Raw genomic sequence first — 14,877 nt, forward strand, 5'->3', positions numbered from 1 at the left:
AGTCACAGGTCTCCCCTATGCTGTGCAGTCAGTCTATGTCAGCCTGGGAGAGGAGAGGAGAGGAAAGACCAGGGAGACATACAGACTCAGAACCAACCAGGCACATGGGGCACTGACCCCTATATCAGAACTTCCACCACCGCCTACAACTCCACAAATCATGTATACTGGAGGGACAGACAACAGGCCAGATCCAGAGACAGGGATCGTTACCGGTGGCCCCCCACAGACGGTGAGTCAATGACGATCTACAGATCAGCTCTGACCTTCAACACAGGTATGGTGACATGGGACAGGACACACAGAGGCCGAGAAACAGACTGGGAAAAGATTAGTTCTTAGGTTCATTCACTTGTTTTTTTTCTATATGTTTGGGTTTAGTTTGAGTTTCTATGATTTCCGTCTTTGACTCAATGAGCTGTATAAGGCCATAAGCAAACAAGAAAATGCTCATCCAGAAGCGGTGTTCCTAGTGGTCATTGACTTTAATGCAGGAAAACTTAAATCAGTTAAACCTCATTTCTACCAGCATGTCACATGTGCAACCAGAGCAAAAAAAACTAGAGACCACCTTTACTCCACGCAAAGAGATGTATACAAAGCTCTCCCTTGCCTTCCATCCGGACACTAATCTGGACGCTTATAAGAAATCCCGCTATGCCCGCAGACGAACCATCAAACATGCAAAACGTCAATACAAGTCTAAGACTGAATCCCACTACACCGACTCTGGATGTGGTAAAGCTAGCAAACTATTATGGACTACAAAGGGAAACCCAGCCGCGAGCTGCCCAGTGACGCAAGCCTACTAGACGGGCTAAATGCCTTTTATGCTCGCTTCGAGGCAAGCAACACTGAAGCATGTACGAGAGCACCAGCTATTCCAGATGACTGTGTGATCACGCTCTCAGTAGCCAATGTGAGTAAGACCTTTAAACAGGTCAACATTCACAGGGCTGCGGGGCCAGATGGATTACCAGGATGTGTACAACATTTTCAACCTCTCCTGGACCGGGTCTGTACATGTTTCAAGCAGACCACCATAGTAACTGTGCACAAGAATGCCAAGGTAACCTGCCTAAATGACTACTGCTCCATATCACTCACATCTGTAGCCATGAAGTGCTTTGGAAGGCTGGTCATGGCTCACATCAACACCATCATCCCGGAAACGCTAGACCCACTCCAATTCGCATACCGCCCCAACAGATCCACAGATGACGCAATCTCAATCGCACACTACACTGCCATTTCCCCCTGGACAAAAAGAACACCTATGTGAGAATGCTGTTCATTGACTACAGCTCAGCGTTTAACACCATAGTGACCACAAAGTTCATCATTAAGCTAAGGAGCTTGGGATTGAACACCTCCCTCTGCAACTGGATCCTGGACTTCGTGACGGGCCGACCCCATCTGGTAAGGGTAGGCAACAACACATCTGCCACAAGGATCCTCTACACGGGGCCCCTCAGGGGTGCGTGCTTAGTCCCCTCCTGTACTCCCTGTTCACCCACGACTACGTGGCAAAGCATGATTGCAACACCATCATTAAGTTTACTAACGACACAATGGTGGTAGGCCTGATTACCGACAATGATGAGACAGCCTACAGGGAGGATGTCAGAGACCTGACATTGTGGTGCAAGGACAAGCACATCTCCCTCAACGGGAGCAAGACAAAGGAGCTGATGGTGCTACAAAGGAAAAGGAGGGCTGAACACAAACCCATTCACATTGACGGGGCTGTAGTGGAGCGAGTCGAGAGCTTCAAGTTCCTTGGTGTCCACATCACCAACAAACTATCGTGGTCCAAACACACCAAGACAGTCGTGAAGAGGGCACGCCAACGCCTATTACCCCTCAGGAGACAAGATTTGTCATGGCTCCTCAAAAAGTTCTACAGCTGCACCATCGAGAACATCGTGACTGGTTGCATCACCGCCTGGTATGGCAACTGCTCGGAATCCCACCATAAGGCGCTACAGAGGGTAGTTTCGTACGGCCCAGTACATCACTAGGGCCATGCTTTCTGCCATTTGGGACCTCTATACTGTATTGGGCAGTGTCAGAGGAAGGCCCCAAAAATTGTCAAAGACTCCAGCCACCCAAGTCATAGACTGTTCTCTCTGCTACCGCACGGAAAGCGGTACTGGAGTGCCAAGTCTAGGTCCAAAAGGCTCCTCAACAGCTTCTACCACCAAGCTATGAAACAGTTGAACAATTAATCAAATGGCTACCCGGACTATTTGCATTGAGGCCCACACACTGCTGCTACTGGCTGTTTATTGTCTATGCATAGTCACTTTACCCTTACCTAGATGCACATATTACCTCAATTACCTCGACTAACCTGTACCCCTGTACATTGACACGGTACCGGTACTCCCTGTATATAGCCTTGTTATTGTTATTTTATTGAGTTACTTTTTTTACTTTAGTTTATTTAGTAAACTCTTCAACTATTCAACTCTTTCTTAAAACGGCATTGTTGGTTAAGGCTTGTAAGTAAGCATTTCACGGTAAAATAGTATTTGAATATTCATGCTACTCTAGAGAGGTGGCAAGCATCTGCCTATCTATCTCTAGGCTTTTTAAATGACATAATGGTGACATGTAGCTCTGTTTGAGTGGACCCTGGACAGGCTGGAGGTCTCCTACACGGTTTACCAGTATGCTATATAACCAGTATGCTATATAACCAGTATGCTATATAACCAGTATGCTATATTACCAGTATGCTATATAACCAGTATGCTATATAACCAGTATGCTATATAACCAGTATGCTATATAACCAGTATGCTATGTATGCTATATAACCAGTATGCTATATAACCAGTATGCTATATAACCAGTATGCTATATAACCAGTATGCTATGTATGCTATATAACCAGTATGCTATATAACCAGTATGCTATATAACCAGTATGCTATATAACCAGTATGCTATGTATGCTATATAACCAGTATGCTATATAACCAGTATGCTATATAACCAGTATGCTATATAACCAGTATGCTATGTATGCTATATAACCAGTATGCTATATAACCAGTATGCTATATAACCAGTATGCTATATAACCAGTATGCTATGTATGCTATATAACCAGTATGCTATATAACCATTTACATTTACATTTAAGTCATTTAGCAGACGCTCTTATCCAGAGCGACTTACAAATAACCAGTATGCTATGTATGCTATATAACCAGTATGCTATGTATGCTATATAACCAGTATGCTATATAACCAGTATGCTATGTATGCTATATAACCAGTATGCTATATAACCAGTATGCTATGTATGCTATATAACCAGTATGCTATATAACCAGTATGCTATATAACCAGTATGCTATGTATGCTATATAACCAGTATGCTATATAACCAGTATGCTATGTATGCTATATAACCAGTATGCTACATAACCAGTATGCTATATAACCAGTATGCTATATAACCAGTATGCTATATAATCAGTATGCTATATAACCAGTATGCTATGTATGCTATATAACCAGTATGCTATATAACCAGTATGCTATATAACCAGTATGCTATGTATGCTATATAACCAGTATGCTATGTATGCTATATAACCAGTATGCTATGTATGCTATATAACCAGTATGCTATGTATGCTATATAACCAGTATGCTATGTATGCTATATAACCAGTATGCTATATAACCAGTATGCTATATAACCAGTATGCTATGTATGCTATATAACCAGTATGCTATATAACCAGTATGCTATGTATGCTATATAACCAGTATGCTACATAACCAGTATGCTATATAACCAGTATGCTATATAACCAGTATGCTATATAATCAGTATGCTATATAACCAGTATGCTATGTATGCTATATAACCAGTATGCTATATAACCAGTATGCTATATAACCAGTATGCTATGTATGCTATATAACCAGTATGCTATATAACCAGTATGCTATATAACCAGTATGCTATATAACCAGTGTTATTATATAACCTTTTATCAAACACCGCTCAGTTTAGGATCCGTTTATCTGGAATCAGAACTCATCACTTTTATACAGGAGTCATCAGAACCGTCCGATAAAGTGGTGATTAAATCCATCGTACGTTGCATTGGTGGCCAAAAGAATGAAGCCTCTAAAGATACACCAGTATTCTTAGATTTGCTGAGACAAATGTCTGGCAGAATATACTAAGAGAAATACAAGGGTTTATTTCCATAGTAAATAAGGTAAATGGATGCCAGTGAAGATATAGTTACGATGTGTGAATGGCCCTCTGATAAGTGAATGGTATGTGTACACAGTACAAAACTGAGTAACTTCTTTACCACTTCCTCACTCAGTAACCTACAGTAACCTCTACTCCTTCCTTAGAGAGGAGACACTGAGCTGTTCTCCTCTTCTGAAGAGGACAGTAGCCTGTACTTCACCTACAGTGGAGGTCGCAATGAGATAGAGGTCAGCAACCTGCACTATGAGGTAACAACACCTTTCTCCCACTCTATTCTTTCTCTCTACTCTTCCCAATGTCCCTATGCTCCTTATCACTGACTGGATCAGTCTCAGTTTTGCCTGCCTTTCACATTCTGTCAGCATTGTAATAAAGCTCGCTAGACCACCTGAGAGGTGGGGCAAGTACTGGATAGAGCAGAGTAGCTGTGAAGCTGCCACCACCTTTGTTTGACCGGTATGGTCCGTCGTCAGAGGATAAGACAACAAAACTCAACACAGATATAGCAGATATATCTTTATTAAATATACAATTTCATATTTTTATGAAATGCTAGGCTACCTGTTAAATTCCTGTAGTCTCTGTAACCCAATCAGGATTGCTGCAATGACCCTAATAATGTGCAAGGCACACAGGCTATTAAGTGGGGAGGCAAGTAGCCTAGTGGTTAGAGAGTTGGACTAGAAACTGAAAGGTTGCTATAGATTGAATCCCCGAGCTGACAAGATAAAAATCTGTCGTTCTGCCCACTGATCCTAGGCTGTCAATGTAATTAAGAAGTTGTTCTTAACTGACTTGCCTAGTTAAATAAAGGCAATTTTTTAAAAGAATGTGCGATAACGCACTAAAACGTGACACTACACACACACTAGTGAGATATATACGTTAAGGAGAACTAATTGGGTTACAAGGTTTTAGTACTACTTCACTGCAAACCGGGCCAAGCCCAATGAAATGTAATTGTACAAACATGCAAATTCTTTGCACACAGGGTCATAATAGCCTACACACAGTCCAGAGACCCAGAGTCACAGTCCAGAGACCCAGAGTCACAGTCCAGAGACCCAGAGTCACAGTCCAGAGACCCAGAGTCACAGTCAAGAGACCCAGAGTCACAGTCCAGAGACCCAGAGTCACAGTCCAGAGACCCAGAGTCACAGTCAAGAGACCCAGAGTCACTGTCCAGAGACCCAGAGTCACAGTCAAGAGACCCAGAGTCACAGTCAAGAGACCCAGAGTCACAGTCCAGAGACCCAGAGTCACAGTCAAGAGACCCAGAGTCACAGTCCAGAGACCCAGAGTCACAGTCCAGAGACCCAGAGTCACAGTCCAGAGACCCAGAGTCACAGTCCAGAGACCCACACCTGAGTCACTGTCCAGAGACCCACACCTGATAATAAAGACATAGAACCTTTAGGGGAAGGCATCATCCTAACACTGCCCTGAGCACCCGCCAACTTTCCTTTCTAATTCGCAAGCGGCTGAAACAGAGATCTGTATATGATGACAAGTTGCTCATGTCTCCACCCTAACAATGCAAGTAGTTGTCCCAAAGGCGGTAATACAGGCGGTAAGCTTAGGTCTGCATATGATACCCATAGAAACACATTGGACTTATTCAGGACCGATTTTGGCGAGTGAGTCCTCTCGCTTCGCCGCTTCCTCTCTGCTGAAACTCGCGAGTGAAACAGCGCCCCTGTATCTGATGCTGTCTGGACAGAAAAAGTATGACATGCTATACCCTTTGTGTCCGGACAGCATCAGATACAGGTTCTATACGGAGACAGAGGGGCGCTGTTTCACTCGCTCGGATGCTTTATCTGAGATTGATACGTCTTTCTGTCGGGCGTGCGTCTTAGTCAATCTTTCTTTCCGCGTGCATCTCGGCCAAATAAATTATGAATATTTTATTTGGATGGGCAAGGAGGTACAGTAAGGCGGTCCAGGCCCCGTCCATTATGCCGGCCCCGCTCTGCGAGCAATTAGTTTACATTTACATTCTTGTAATTTAACGGACGCTCTTATCCAGACTTACAGTGGTTCATGATTTAGTGATGTCCTCCCTTACAAGCAGTCCCACAGCTTCACCACAGTATCAAAAAGTCTAATGTGTGTGTGTGTGTGTGTGTGTGTGTGTGTGTGTGTGTCAGGTGGACACAGCTGCTCAGATCCCGTGGTATGAGAAGCTCTCAGAGTTTAAGATGCCCTGGGAGATGAAGGGAGACAAGCAGACAGCCATAAACAAACTCAACCTGAGAGTCTGCAGTGGCCAGATGCTGGCCATCATCGGCAGCTCAGGTACATACACAGCTACTCTCCACAGGAGGCAGCACTAATCTTAGCTCTGTTTCGTCAACAACTGGCTGTACTTCTACATGAGAAAGATAGGATTCAAGATCATTTACTCCAAATGATAGACAGCACAGTAGGCCTAAAAAAAAGTGTTTTAGGTAAGGGGTTAATTGTTACAAATAGTACAATTTGCCCCAACTACAAATCTCAATTATTGTCATCAACTATACCAATCAAAAGACCTCTTCTTACTGATAAAAATGATATATTATTAGATATATGATGAATGTTCCACAGGTCAATATTCAAAAAAGAGAGGCGGCAAGAATATTTTGAATTCAGCCCGAAAAGCAACAGACATATTTATGGATTTAAGCAAAACTTCCTAGGCATGTAGATACACTAACCAAGCAGAAGCACATTGAATAAGAGCTTTCTAAGCGGTTTCTTATGTGAGTTATTTAGTTGTTGCTTTGTACACTGTGTTACTTTGTGCCCAGTCTCGCCTAGTTACAGTTTGTTCCAACATCCAAACTAGCATATCACTTCGAATGCATTCCCAATACATAGCTTAATCTAGTGTGGATATTCCCCAAACAGTTATGGTCTGATGATGACTATGCAAAGATATCCTGTCCCTCCACAGGTTGTGGAAAGACCTCACTGCTGGACGTCATAACGTGTCGTGATGAGGGTGGCTCCATGACGTCTGGCCAAGTGCTTATCAACGGGCAACCTAGCAACCCAAAGCTGGTGAGGAAGACCATCGCCCATGTCCGCCAGGACGACCGCCTGCTGCCTCACCTTACTGTGAGGGAAACACTAGCCTTCGTGGCTAAGCTACGGCTACCCACAAACTTCAGCCAGAAACAGAGGGACCAGAGGGTAAGCATTGGTAAACTTCCCAGGTCATGTCACATGGGAAGATATAGCAGTGTTCTTTCCAATCCCAGGGACTCAGAGGGTGTACAGGATTTAGTTCCAGTCCAGGACTAACAGACCCGATGTTCTGTTCCAGTCCAGGACTAACAGACCTGATGTTCTGTTCCAGTCCAGGACTAACAGACCCGATGTTCTGTTCCAGTCCAGGACTAACAGACCCGATGTTCTGTTCCAGTCCAGGACTAACAGACCTGATGTTCTGTTCCAGTCCAGGACTAACAGACCCGATGTTCTGTTCCAGTCCAGGACTAACAGACCCGATGTGCTGTTCCAGCCCAGGACTAACAGACCTGATGTTCTGTTCCAGTCCAGGACTAACAGACCTGATGTTCTGTTCCAGTCCAGGACTAACAGACCCGATGTGCTGTTCCAGCCCAGGACTAACAGACCTGATGTTCTGTTCCAGTCCAGGACTAACAGACCCGATGTTCTGTTCCAGTCCAGGACTAACAGACCCGATGTTCTGTTCCAGTCCAGGACTAACAGACCCGATGTTCTGTTCCAGTCCAGGACTAACAGACCCGATGTTCTGTTCCAGTCCAGGACTAACAGACCCGATGTTCTGTTCCAGTCCAGGACTAACAGACCCGATGTTCTGTTCCAGTCCAGGACTAACAGACCCGATGTTCTGTTCCAGTCCAGGACTAACAGATCTGATGTTCTGTTCCAGTCCAGGACTAACAGACCTGATGTTCTGTTCCAGTCCAGGACTAACAGATCTGATGTTCTGTTCCAGTCCAGGACTAACAGACCTGATGTTCTGTTCCAGTCCAGGACTAACAGACCTGATGTTCTGTTCCAGTCCAGGACTAACAGACCTGATGTTCTGTTCCAGTCCAGGACTAACAGACCTGATGTTCTGTTCCAGCCCAGGACTATCAGACCAGAACAAAAGCCTGCACACCATGAGGACCATCAACGTTATCCAACAATGTACACTGAACAAAATTAAACGCAATGTAAAGTGTTGGTTCCATGTTTCATGACCTGAAATAAAAGATCACAGAAATGTTCAATACGCACAGAGCTTATTTATCTCAAATTTTGTGCACAATTTTGTTTACATCCCTGTAGGTGAGCATTTCTTATTTGCCAAGATATTCTATCCACCTGACAGGTGTGTGGCATATGAAGAAGCTGATTAAACAGCCGGATCATTACACAGGTGCACTTTGTGCTGGGGACAATAAAAGGCCACTCTAAAATGTTCCGTTTTGTCACATAACACAATGCCACAGATGTCAACATCGTTTTAGAGAATTTGACAGTAGGTGCAACCGTGCTCACAACTGCAGACCACGTGTAACCACGCCAGCCCAGGACCTCTACATCCGGCTTCTTAACCTTCGGGATCGTATGAGACCAGCCACCCGGACAGCTGATGAAACTGTGGGCTTGCACAACCGGTGAATTTCTACACAAACTGTCAGAAACCATCTCAGGGAAGCTCATCTGCATTCTCGTTGTCCTCACCAGGGTCTTGACCTGACTGCAGTTCGGCATCGTAACAGACTTCAGTGGGCAAATCCTCACCTTCGATGGCCACTGGCATGCTGGAGAAGTGTGCTCTTCAAGGATGAATCTTGGTTTCAACTGTACCGGGCAGATAGCAGACAGAGTGTATGGCCGTCGTGAGGGCAATCGGTTTGCTGATGTCAACGTTGTGAACAGAATGCCCCACGGTGGAGGTGGGGTTGGTATGGGCAGGCATAAGTTATGGACAACGAACACAATTGCATTTAATTGATGGAAATGTGAATGGACAGAGATACCGTGATGAGATCCTGAGGTTCATTGTCGTGCCATTTATCCGCCGCCATCACCTAATTTTTCAGCATGATTATGCACAGCCCCAGCCTCAGTTCTCCCATGGCCTGCACACTCACTAGACATGTCACCCATTGAGCATGTTTGGGATGCTCTGGGTTGACGTGTACAAAAGTATTTTCCAGTTCCCGCCAATATCCAGCAACTTCGCACAGCCATTGAAGAGGAGTGGGACAACATTCCACAGGCCACAATGAAAAGCCTGGATCAACTCTATGCGAAGGAGATCTGCACGAGGCAAGTGGTGGTCACACCAGATACTGACTGGTTTTCTGATCCACGCCTCTACCTTAAAAAAAAAAGGTATCTGCGACAGATGCATATCTGTATTCCCAGTCATGTGAAATCCATAGATTAGGGCCTAATTTATTTATTTTTATGACTGATTTCATCATATGAGCGATAACTCTTGTTGCATGTTGCTTTTATATTTTTGTTCAGTGTAGAACTTAAGTGAAATCATAAACAAGCTCCATACACTCTTAGAAAAAAGCGTTCTTCAGCTGTCCCCATAAACCCTTTTTGGATAACCATGGGATAACCTCTGTGGAAAGGGTTCTACATGGAACCCAAAAGGGTTCTACTGGGAACCAAAAAGGGTTATTCAAAGGGTTCTCCTATGGGGACAGCCAATAAACCCTTCTAAGTTCTGGATAACACTTTTTTGTCTCTAAAAGTGTGGGAATTATGTTAATAACACTTCAGCTGTTTGTCATGTGACTGTGGCTGCACTGCCTGTATAGGTGGATGACGTCATTGCAGAGCTGCGTCTGCGACAGTGTGCCCACACCCGGGTGGGCAATGACTTGGTGAGAGGGGTGTCTGGGGGAGAGAGGAGGAGGGTCAGCATTGCTGTGCAGCTGCTCTGGAACCCTGGTGAGATCTAGAATGAGGGAGGGCAAGTAATGAAGAATGCACCAATATGACTTATTTTGAAATTGGTGGATATGCGTTGATATAATCCAGATGGAGATGTTTGCTCCCCTCAGTACTGTAATTAACATAGGTACATTTCCTTTATGCAATGTTACTGTACCTGTACTTTTAACTACTTCAGAGTATCATTGTACCCAGATCCCTGTATTGAGCACAGTAAAAGGCACTAATCTTATATCATTCTCTGTGTGCAGGTATCCTGATCCTAGATGAGCCCACGTCGGGGCTGGACAGCTTCACGGCCCATAACCTGGTGATCACTCTGTCCCGGTTGGCCCGGGGGAACCGCCTGGTACTGCTGTCCATCCACCAGCCACGCTCAGACATCTTCCAGCTCTTTGACCTGGTGGTCCTGCTCTCCTCTGGCTCAGCCGTCTACTGTGGGCCCGCTAAAGACATGGTTCCATACTTCACAGCCCTGGGACACCCCTGCCCCCGCTACTGCAACCCCTCCGACTTCTATGGTAGGTTAAGGTAAGGGATATACTGTGTGTAGGGTATACTGTATCAACGGGGCGGCCGTGGACACCTCAGCATACACATCTCTAAGGATCTGAAATGGTCAAACCACTCTGACACCATGGTGAATAAGGCTCGACAGCGACTCTTTAACCTCAGGAGGCTGAAGAAATTTGTGCTGTCCCAGAGGGCTCTCACAGTGTTGTACAGGAGCACCATCAAGAGCATACTGTTCTGTCGGGCTGCATCACAGCCTGGTATGGCAACTCCGCCGTTGACCGCAAGGCACAACAATGGTGCGTTGGACTGAGCATACCACTATGCTCAGTCCAACGCACCATTGGGTGCCTGTCCTCGAGGACACGTACAACACCAGGTGTTGCAGGAAGACCAAGAAGATCATCAAGGACCTCAGCCACCCGAGCCACGTCCTGTTCTTCCCGCTTCCATCACTCAGTATTAGAGCATCAAGGCAAAAGCTAACAGACTGGCCAATAGCTTGTACTCCCAGACCATCAGGCTGCTGAATAGTCAGCTATGTGTTCCCCATGTTCCTCCCCCTTTTGACACAGAGGTTTACCCTGCCAGAAGCCCAATGGACATGTATCATGCTGAATAGCCACCACTACTCCCTTCTAATCTAGAAAGGGGAAATTGTGAAGTCAGTTGAGTATATCTGAATATGTGTGTGTACCTGTGATCATGTGTGTGTCCATCCCCTCAGTGGATCTGATCAGTATAGACCGGCGCAGCCCAGAGAGAGAGGCTGAATGTCTGGAGAGGGCCAGGGTGCTGTCAGCCCAGTTTGTGGAGAAGGTGAGAGGGACAGATGACTTCATGTGGAAGCCAGAGGAGCCAAGCACAACCTTGGAGGCCATCACGACGTGAGTCTCGCTTATGAAACCTTCTGAGACCTTCTCAGAGACCTTCTTAATGTGCTCTTTTTAATGCATTACATTAAACATCTTCTTTTGCTTTACATCATTGTAACAACCAAGTGATTTTGTTTGTCTGTCCCCGACACAGCACTCAGTCCGCAACTCAGGAGGAAGTGATCACTATATCCAAACAAAAGGACCGCCTGCCAGGCCGACTACACCAGTTCACCATCCTCATCAGGTAAGATGATGATTCACTTGGGACATTCTGTCTCAGTTTTCTGAGAAATCTTCCATTCACATGATTTACGCAAATGGCCGAGTTATGTGCATACATCTTAAAATAGGATTAATCCCAGTGATCTGAGAGGAGAAACTGCAGTAACGGTGAAAGTGCTTCCTCCTCACAGGCGGCAGGTGCACAATGACTTTAGAGACCTGGTCACTTTGCTGGTGCACGGCTTCGAGGCTCTGCTCATGTCTCTGCTGATTGGATTCCTGTACTTCGGGGCGGGGGAGGAGCGTCTGTCAATCCAGGACACAGTCGCCCTGCTCTATATGATCGGAGCTCTCACCCCATTCGCTGTGGTCCTGGACGTCATAGCAAAGTGTGAGTGTCAGCCACAGTGACCAATCAGAGTGCTCAGTTGAGAGTGAAAGAATCCATCATGAGCCAATGAGTGTTGTTCCTTGTGTAATTTTGGACATCCGCAGGTCACACAGAGAGAGCCATGTTGTACCATGAGCTGGAGGACGGCATGTATAACGTCACATCCTACTTCTTTGCCAAGGTAACAGTTCACACCACTACCTCTTCACACTATGTCAGGGTTCCCCAATTGGTGGCCCGTGGGAGATTTTATTTGACCCCCCCAAGTTTTCTGAGCAAAAAATAATTACATAAAAAAAATATACTAATAAAATATAGATATATAAATCGTTTTCGTTGTTGTAAAATCACCAGGAACTCAATTCAAAGTGATTTTAATTTATGACTTTTTATTTATTTTACTAGGCAAGTCAGTTAAGAACAAACTCTTATTTTCATTGATGGCCTAGGAACAGTGAGTTAACTGCCTGTTCAGGGGCAGAATGACAGATTTGTACCTGGTCAGCTCGGGGATTTGAACTTGCAACCTTCCAGTTATTAGTCCAACGCTCTAACCACTAGGCTACCCTGCTGCCCCTGGGATTGAATCTGTTCCCAAGTATTCCCACGCATAAATAGAGAGGTGGGACCATATCCCACCCAATGTGGTCAAGGTTTGAAATGATTCCACTTCCAAGTCAAATACCCTATCTGTTTGGGCTTCTTGCAATTTACAAATGATTTCTAACTATGTTCTGCCCCCTGACCATCCGCTCAAGAAAATAATCGGCCTTCGGTTGTCCTGGTCCTCTGTAGCTCAGTTGGTAGGGCATGGTGCTTGCAACGCCAGGAAAGTGGGTTAGATTCCCGCTACCACCACGTAAAAGATTTATGCTAAATGCCAAAGAAAGAAAGAAGAATTTACAGTGGTTCTCAAAATGTTGGTTTACACATGAACCAGTAGGGGTCAGTATAGGACCATGCTTGCCTGACCTCAGTGAGGATTTCATACTGTTGTGTAAAAACCCTGCAAACAGGACACACATTTTTCACAGTGACAAAAGCAATGTAGCCACAGTATTTACATGCTATGTAAACTGTGGTCCAGTGTAAGCAGTTGTTAGTGAGCATATCAGTTCATGTGAAGCAGAAACGTAAATGTGTGCGTATGTCTCACCCAGGTCCTGGGGGAGCTTCCGGAGCACTGTGTGTTCACGTTGGTCTACGGCCTACCCATCTACTGGCTGGCTGGCCTGAACCAGGCCCCGGACCGCTTCCTGCTCAACTTCCTGCTGGTGTGGCTCATGGTGTACTGTAGCCGCAGCATGGCTCTGTTTGTGGCTGCAGCCTTACCCACCCTGCAGACATCAGCCTTCATGGGCAATTCTCTGTTCACTGTGTTCTACCTTACTGGAGGCTTCGTCATTAGCCTGGAGAACATGTGGTTAGGTGAGGAGGCCACAAGTTTCTGCTTTGGTCCTCGTACATTTGCCGCATTCTAGGCCTTTTTTTAATGAAGATTCTATAGGGCCACATGCAATACCAGCAATCCCAATCCCCTAGAAACATATGACAGTTTACATGAGCATGACCATATGGGACCCTCTATCTTGTGTGTAACGTGTTCTCTGCAACATCTGTGACCTCTGACCTGTGTCTCTCTGAACTGTGTGTCTCTCCTCAGTGGCGTCCTGGTTCTCCCATGCCTCCTTCATGCGCTGGGGCTTTGAGGGCATGCTGCAAGTCCAGTTCAGGGGACTCAAGTACCCTGTCTCCATCGGCAACTTCACCTTCAACATCGATGGCATACATGTGAGTCATTAGATATATAGCTCTCCAGTGTGAAACGACTACACTTCCATCATAACTGTAGATACATAGATCGTACTGATCTTTTCTCATCATTACAACTCCCAACGGGAGTGACACAGCCTGGGATTGAATCCAGGTTGTAGTGACGCTGCAACACTGTGACGCAGTGCCTTAGACCACTGTGCCACTCAGGTGGTCTTAGCAGATGCTTTCATCCAAAGCGACTAATAGTCTTTTTTTTAAAACCTTTATTTAACTAGGCAAGTCAGTTAAGAACAAATTCTTATTTACAATGACGACATAACCCGGCCAAACCCTAAAGACGCTGGGCCAATTGTGCGCCGCCCTATGGGACTCCCAATCAGGGCCGGTTGTAGTGATGCCTCTAGCACTGAGATGCAGTGCCTAAGACCACTGCACCACTCGGGAGTCCATAAGTGTACATGCACTTATGTATGAGTGGCCCTGGGAATCAAACCCAATATCCTGGAATTGCAACAACATGCTCTACCACCTGAGCTACAGAGGACCAACCATATAGTATAATGAAATCTTTGACCTTTTTTTTCTGTCCAGGTGGTGGAAGCTATGGATATGAACCAGTACCCTCTCTACTCCTGCTACCTGGTTCTCATTGCTGTCGTAGTGGGCTTCATGCTGCTCTACTACCTATCACTCAAATTCATCAAGCAGAAGTCCAGCCAGGACTGGTGAAACCATGGTTACAGAAACCAGTCTCTGGCCTCATCCTAAACGGACTGTAAAACTAACCAATGCTCGTTTCAGTACCACCCTCTGCCATTGGATGGCAGCAAAGTACTGCATTCTGTGTAAATTAGTTTCAATGAGGGATTAAAAAAATAATATTGGCAAATGATTTGAACGCCACTCAA

General features: G+C 45.4%; 1 protein-coding gene across 1 annotated transcript; it reads left to right on the forward strand.

Moving 5' to 3' along the window:
• The first annotated feature begins 12 nt into the window (after positions 1-12).
• On the forward strand, positions 13-14,877 carry abcg8 (ATP-binding cassette, sub-family G (WHITE), member 8). The gene is made up of 13 exons (XM_029685309.1): positions 13-232; positions 4,393-4,497; positions 6,400-6,547; positions 7,188-7,426; positions 10,054-10,186; positions 10,441-10,710; positions 11,430-11,589; positions 11,732-11,824; positions 11,994-12,193; positions 12,298-12,374; positions 13,354-13,621; positions 13,857-13,984; positions 14,561-14,877. The coding sequence occupies exons 1-13, from the start codon at positions 161-163 to the stop codon at positions 14,696-14,698; spliced, it is 2,031 nt and encodes a 676-aa protein (XP_029541169.1). The 5' UTR covers positions 13-160; the 3' UTR covers positions 14,699-14,877.

Source organism: Oncorhynchus nerka, linkage group LG16 (genome assembly GCF_034236695.1).
Source record: "Oncorhynchus nerka isolate Pitt River linkage group LG16, Oner_Uvic_2.0, whole genome shotgun sequence".
NCBI classification, from domain to species: Eukaryota; Metazoa; Chordata; class Actinopteri; order Salmoniformes; family Salmonidae; genus Oncorhynchus; species Oncorhynchus nerka.

Coding starts and splice junctions, on each gene's coding strand:
- abcg8 (XM_029685309.1), top strand. CDS start 161: ATGTATACTGGAGGGACAGACAACAGGCCAGATCCAGAGACAGGGATC. Junction 233..4,392: donor CCGGTGGCCCCCCACAGACG/GTGAGTCAATGA, acceptor CTCCTTCCTTAG/AGAGGAGACACTGAGCTGTT. Junction 7,427..10,053: donor AGAAACAGAGGGACCAGAGG/GTAAGCATTGGT, acceptor CTGCCTGTATAG/GTGGATGACGTCATTGCAGA.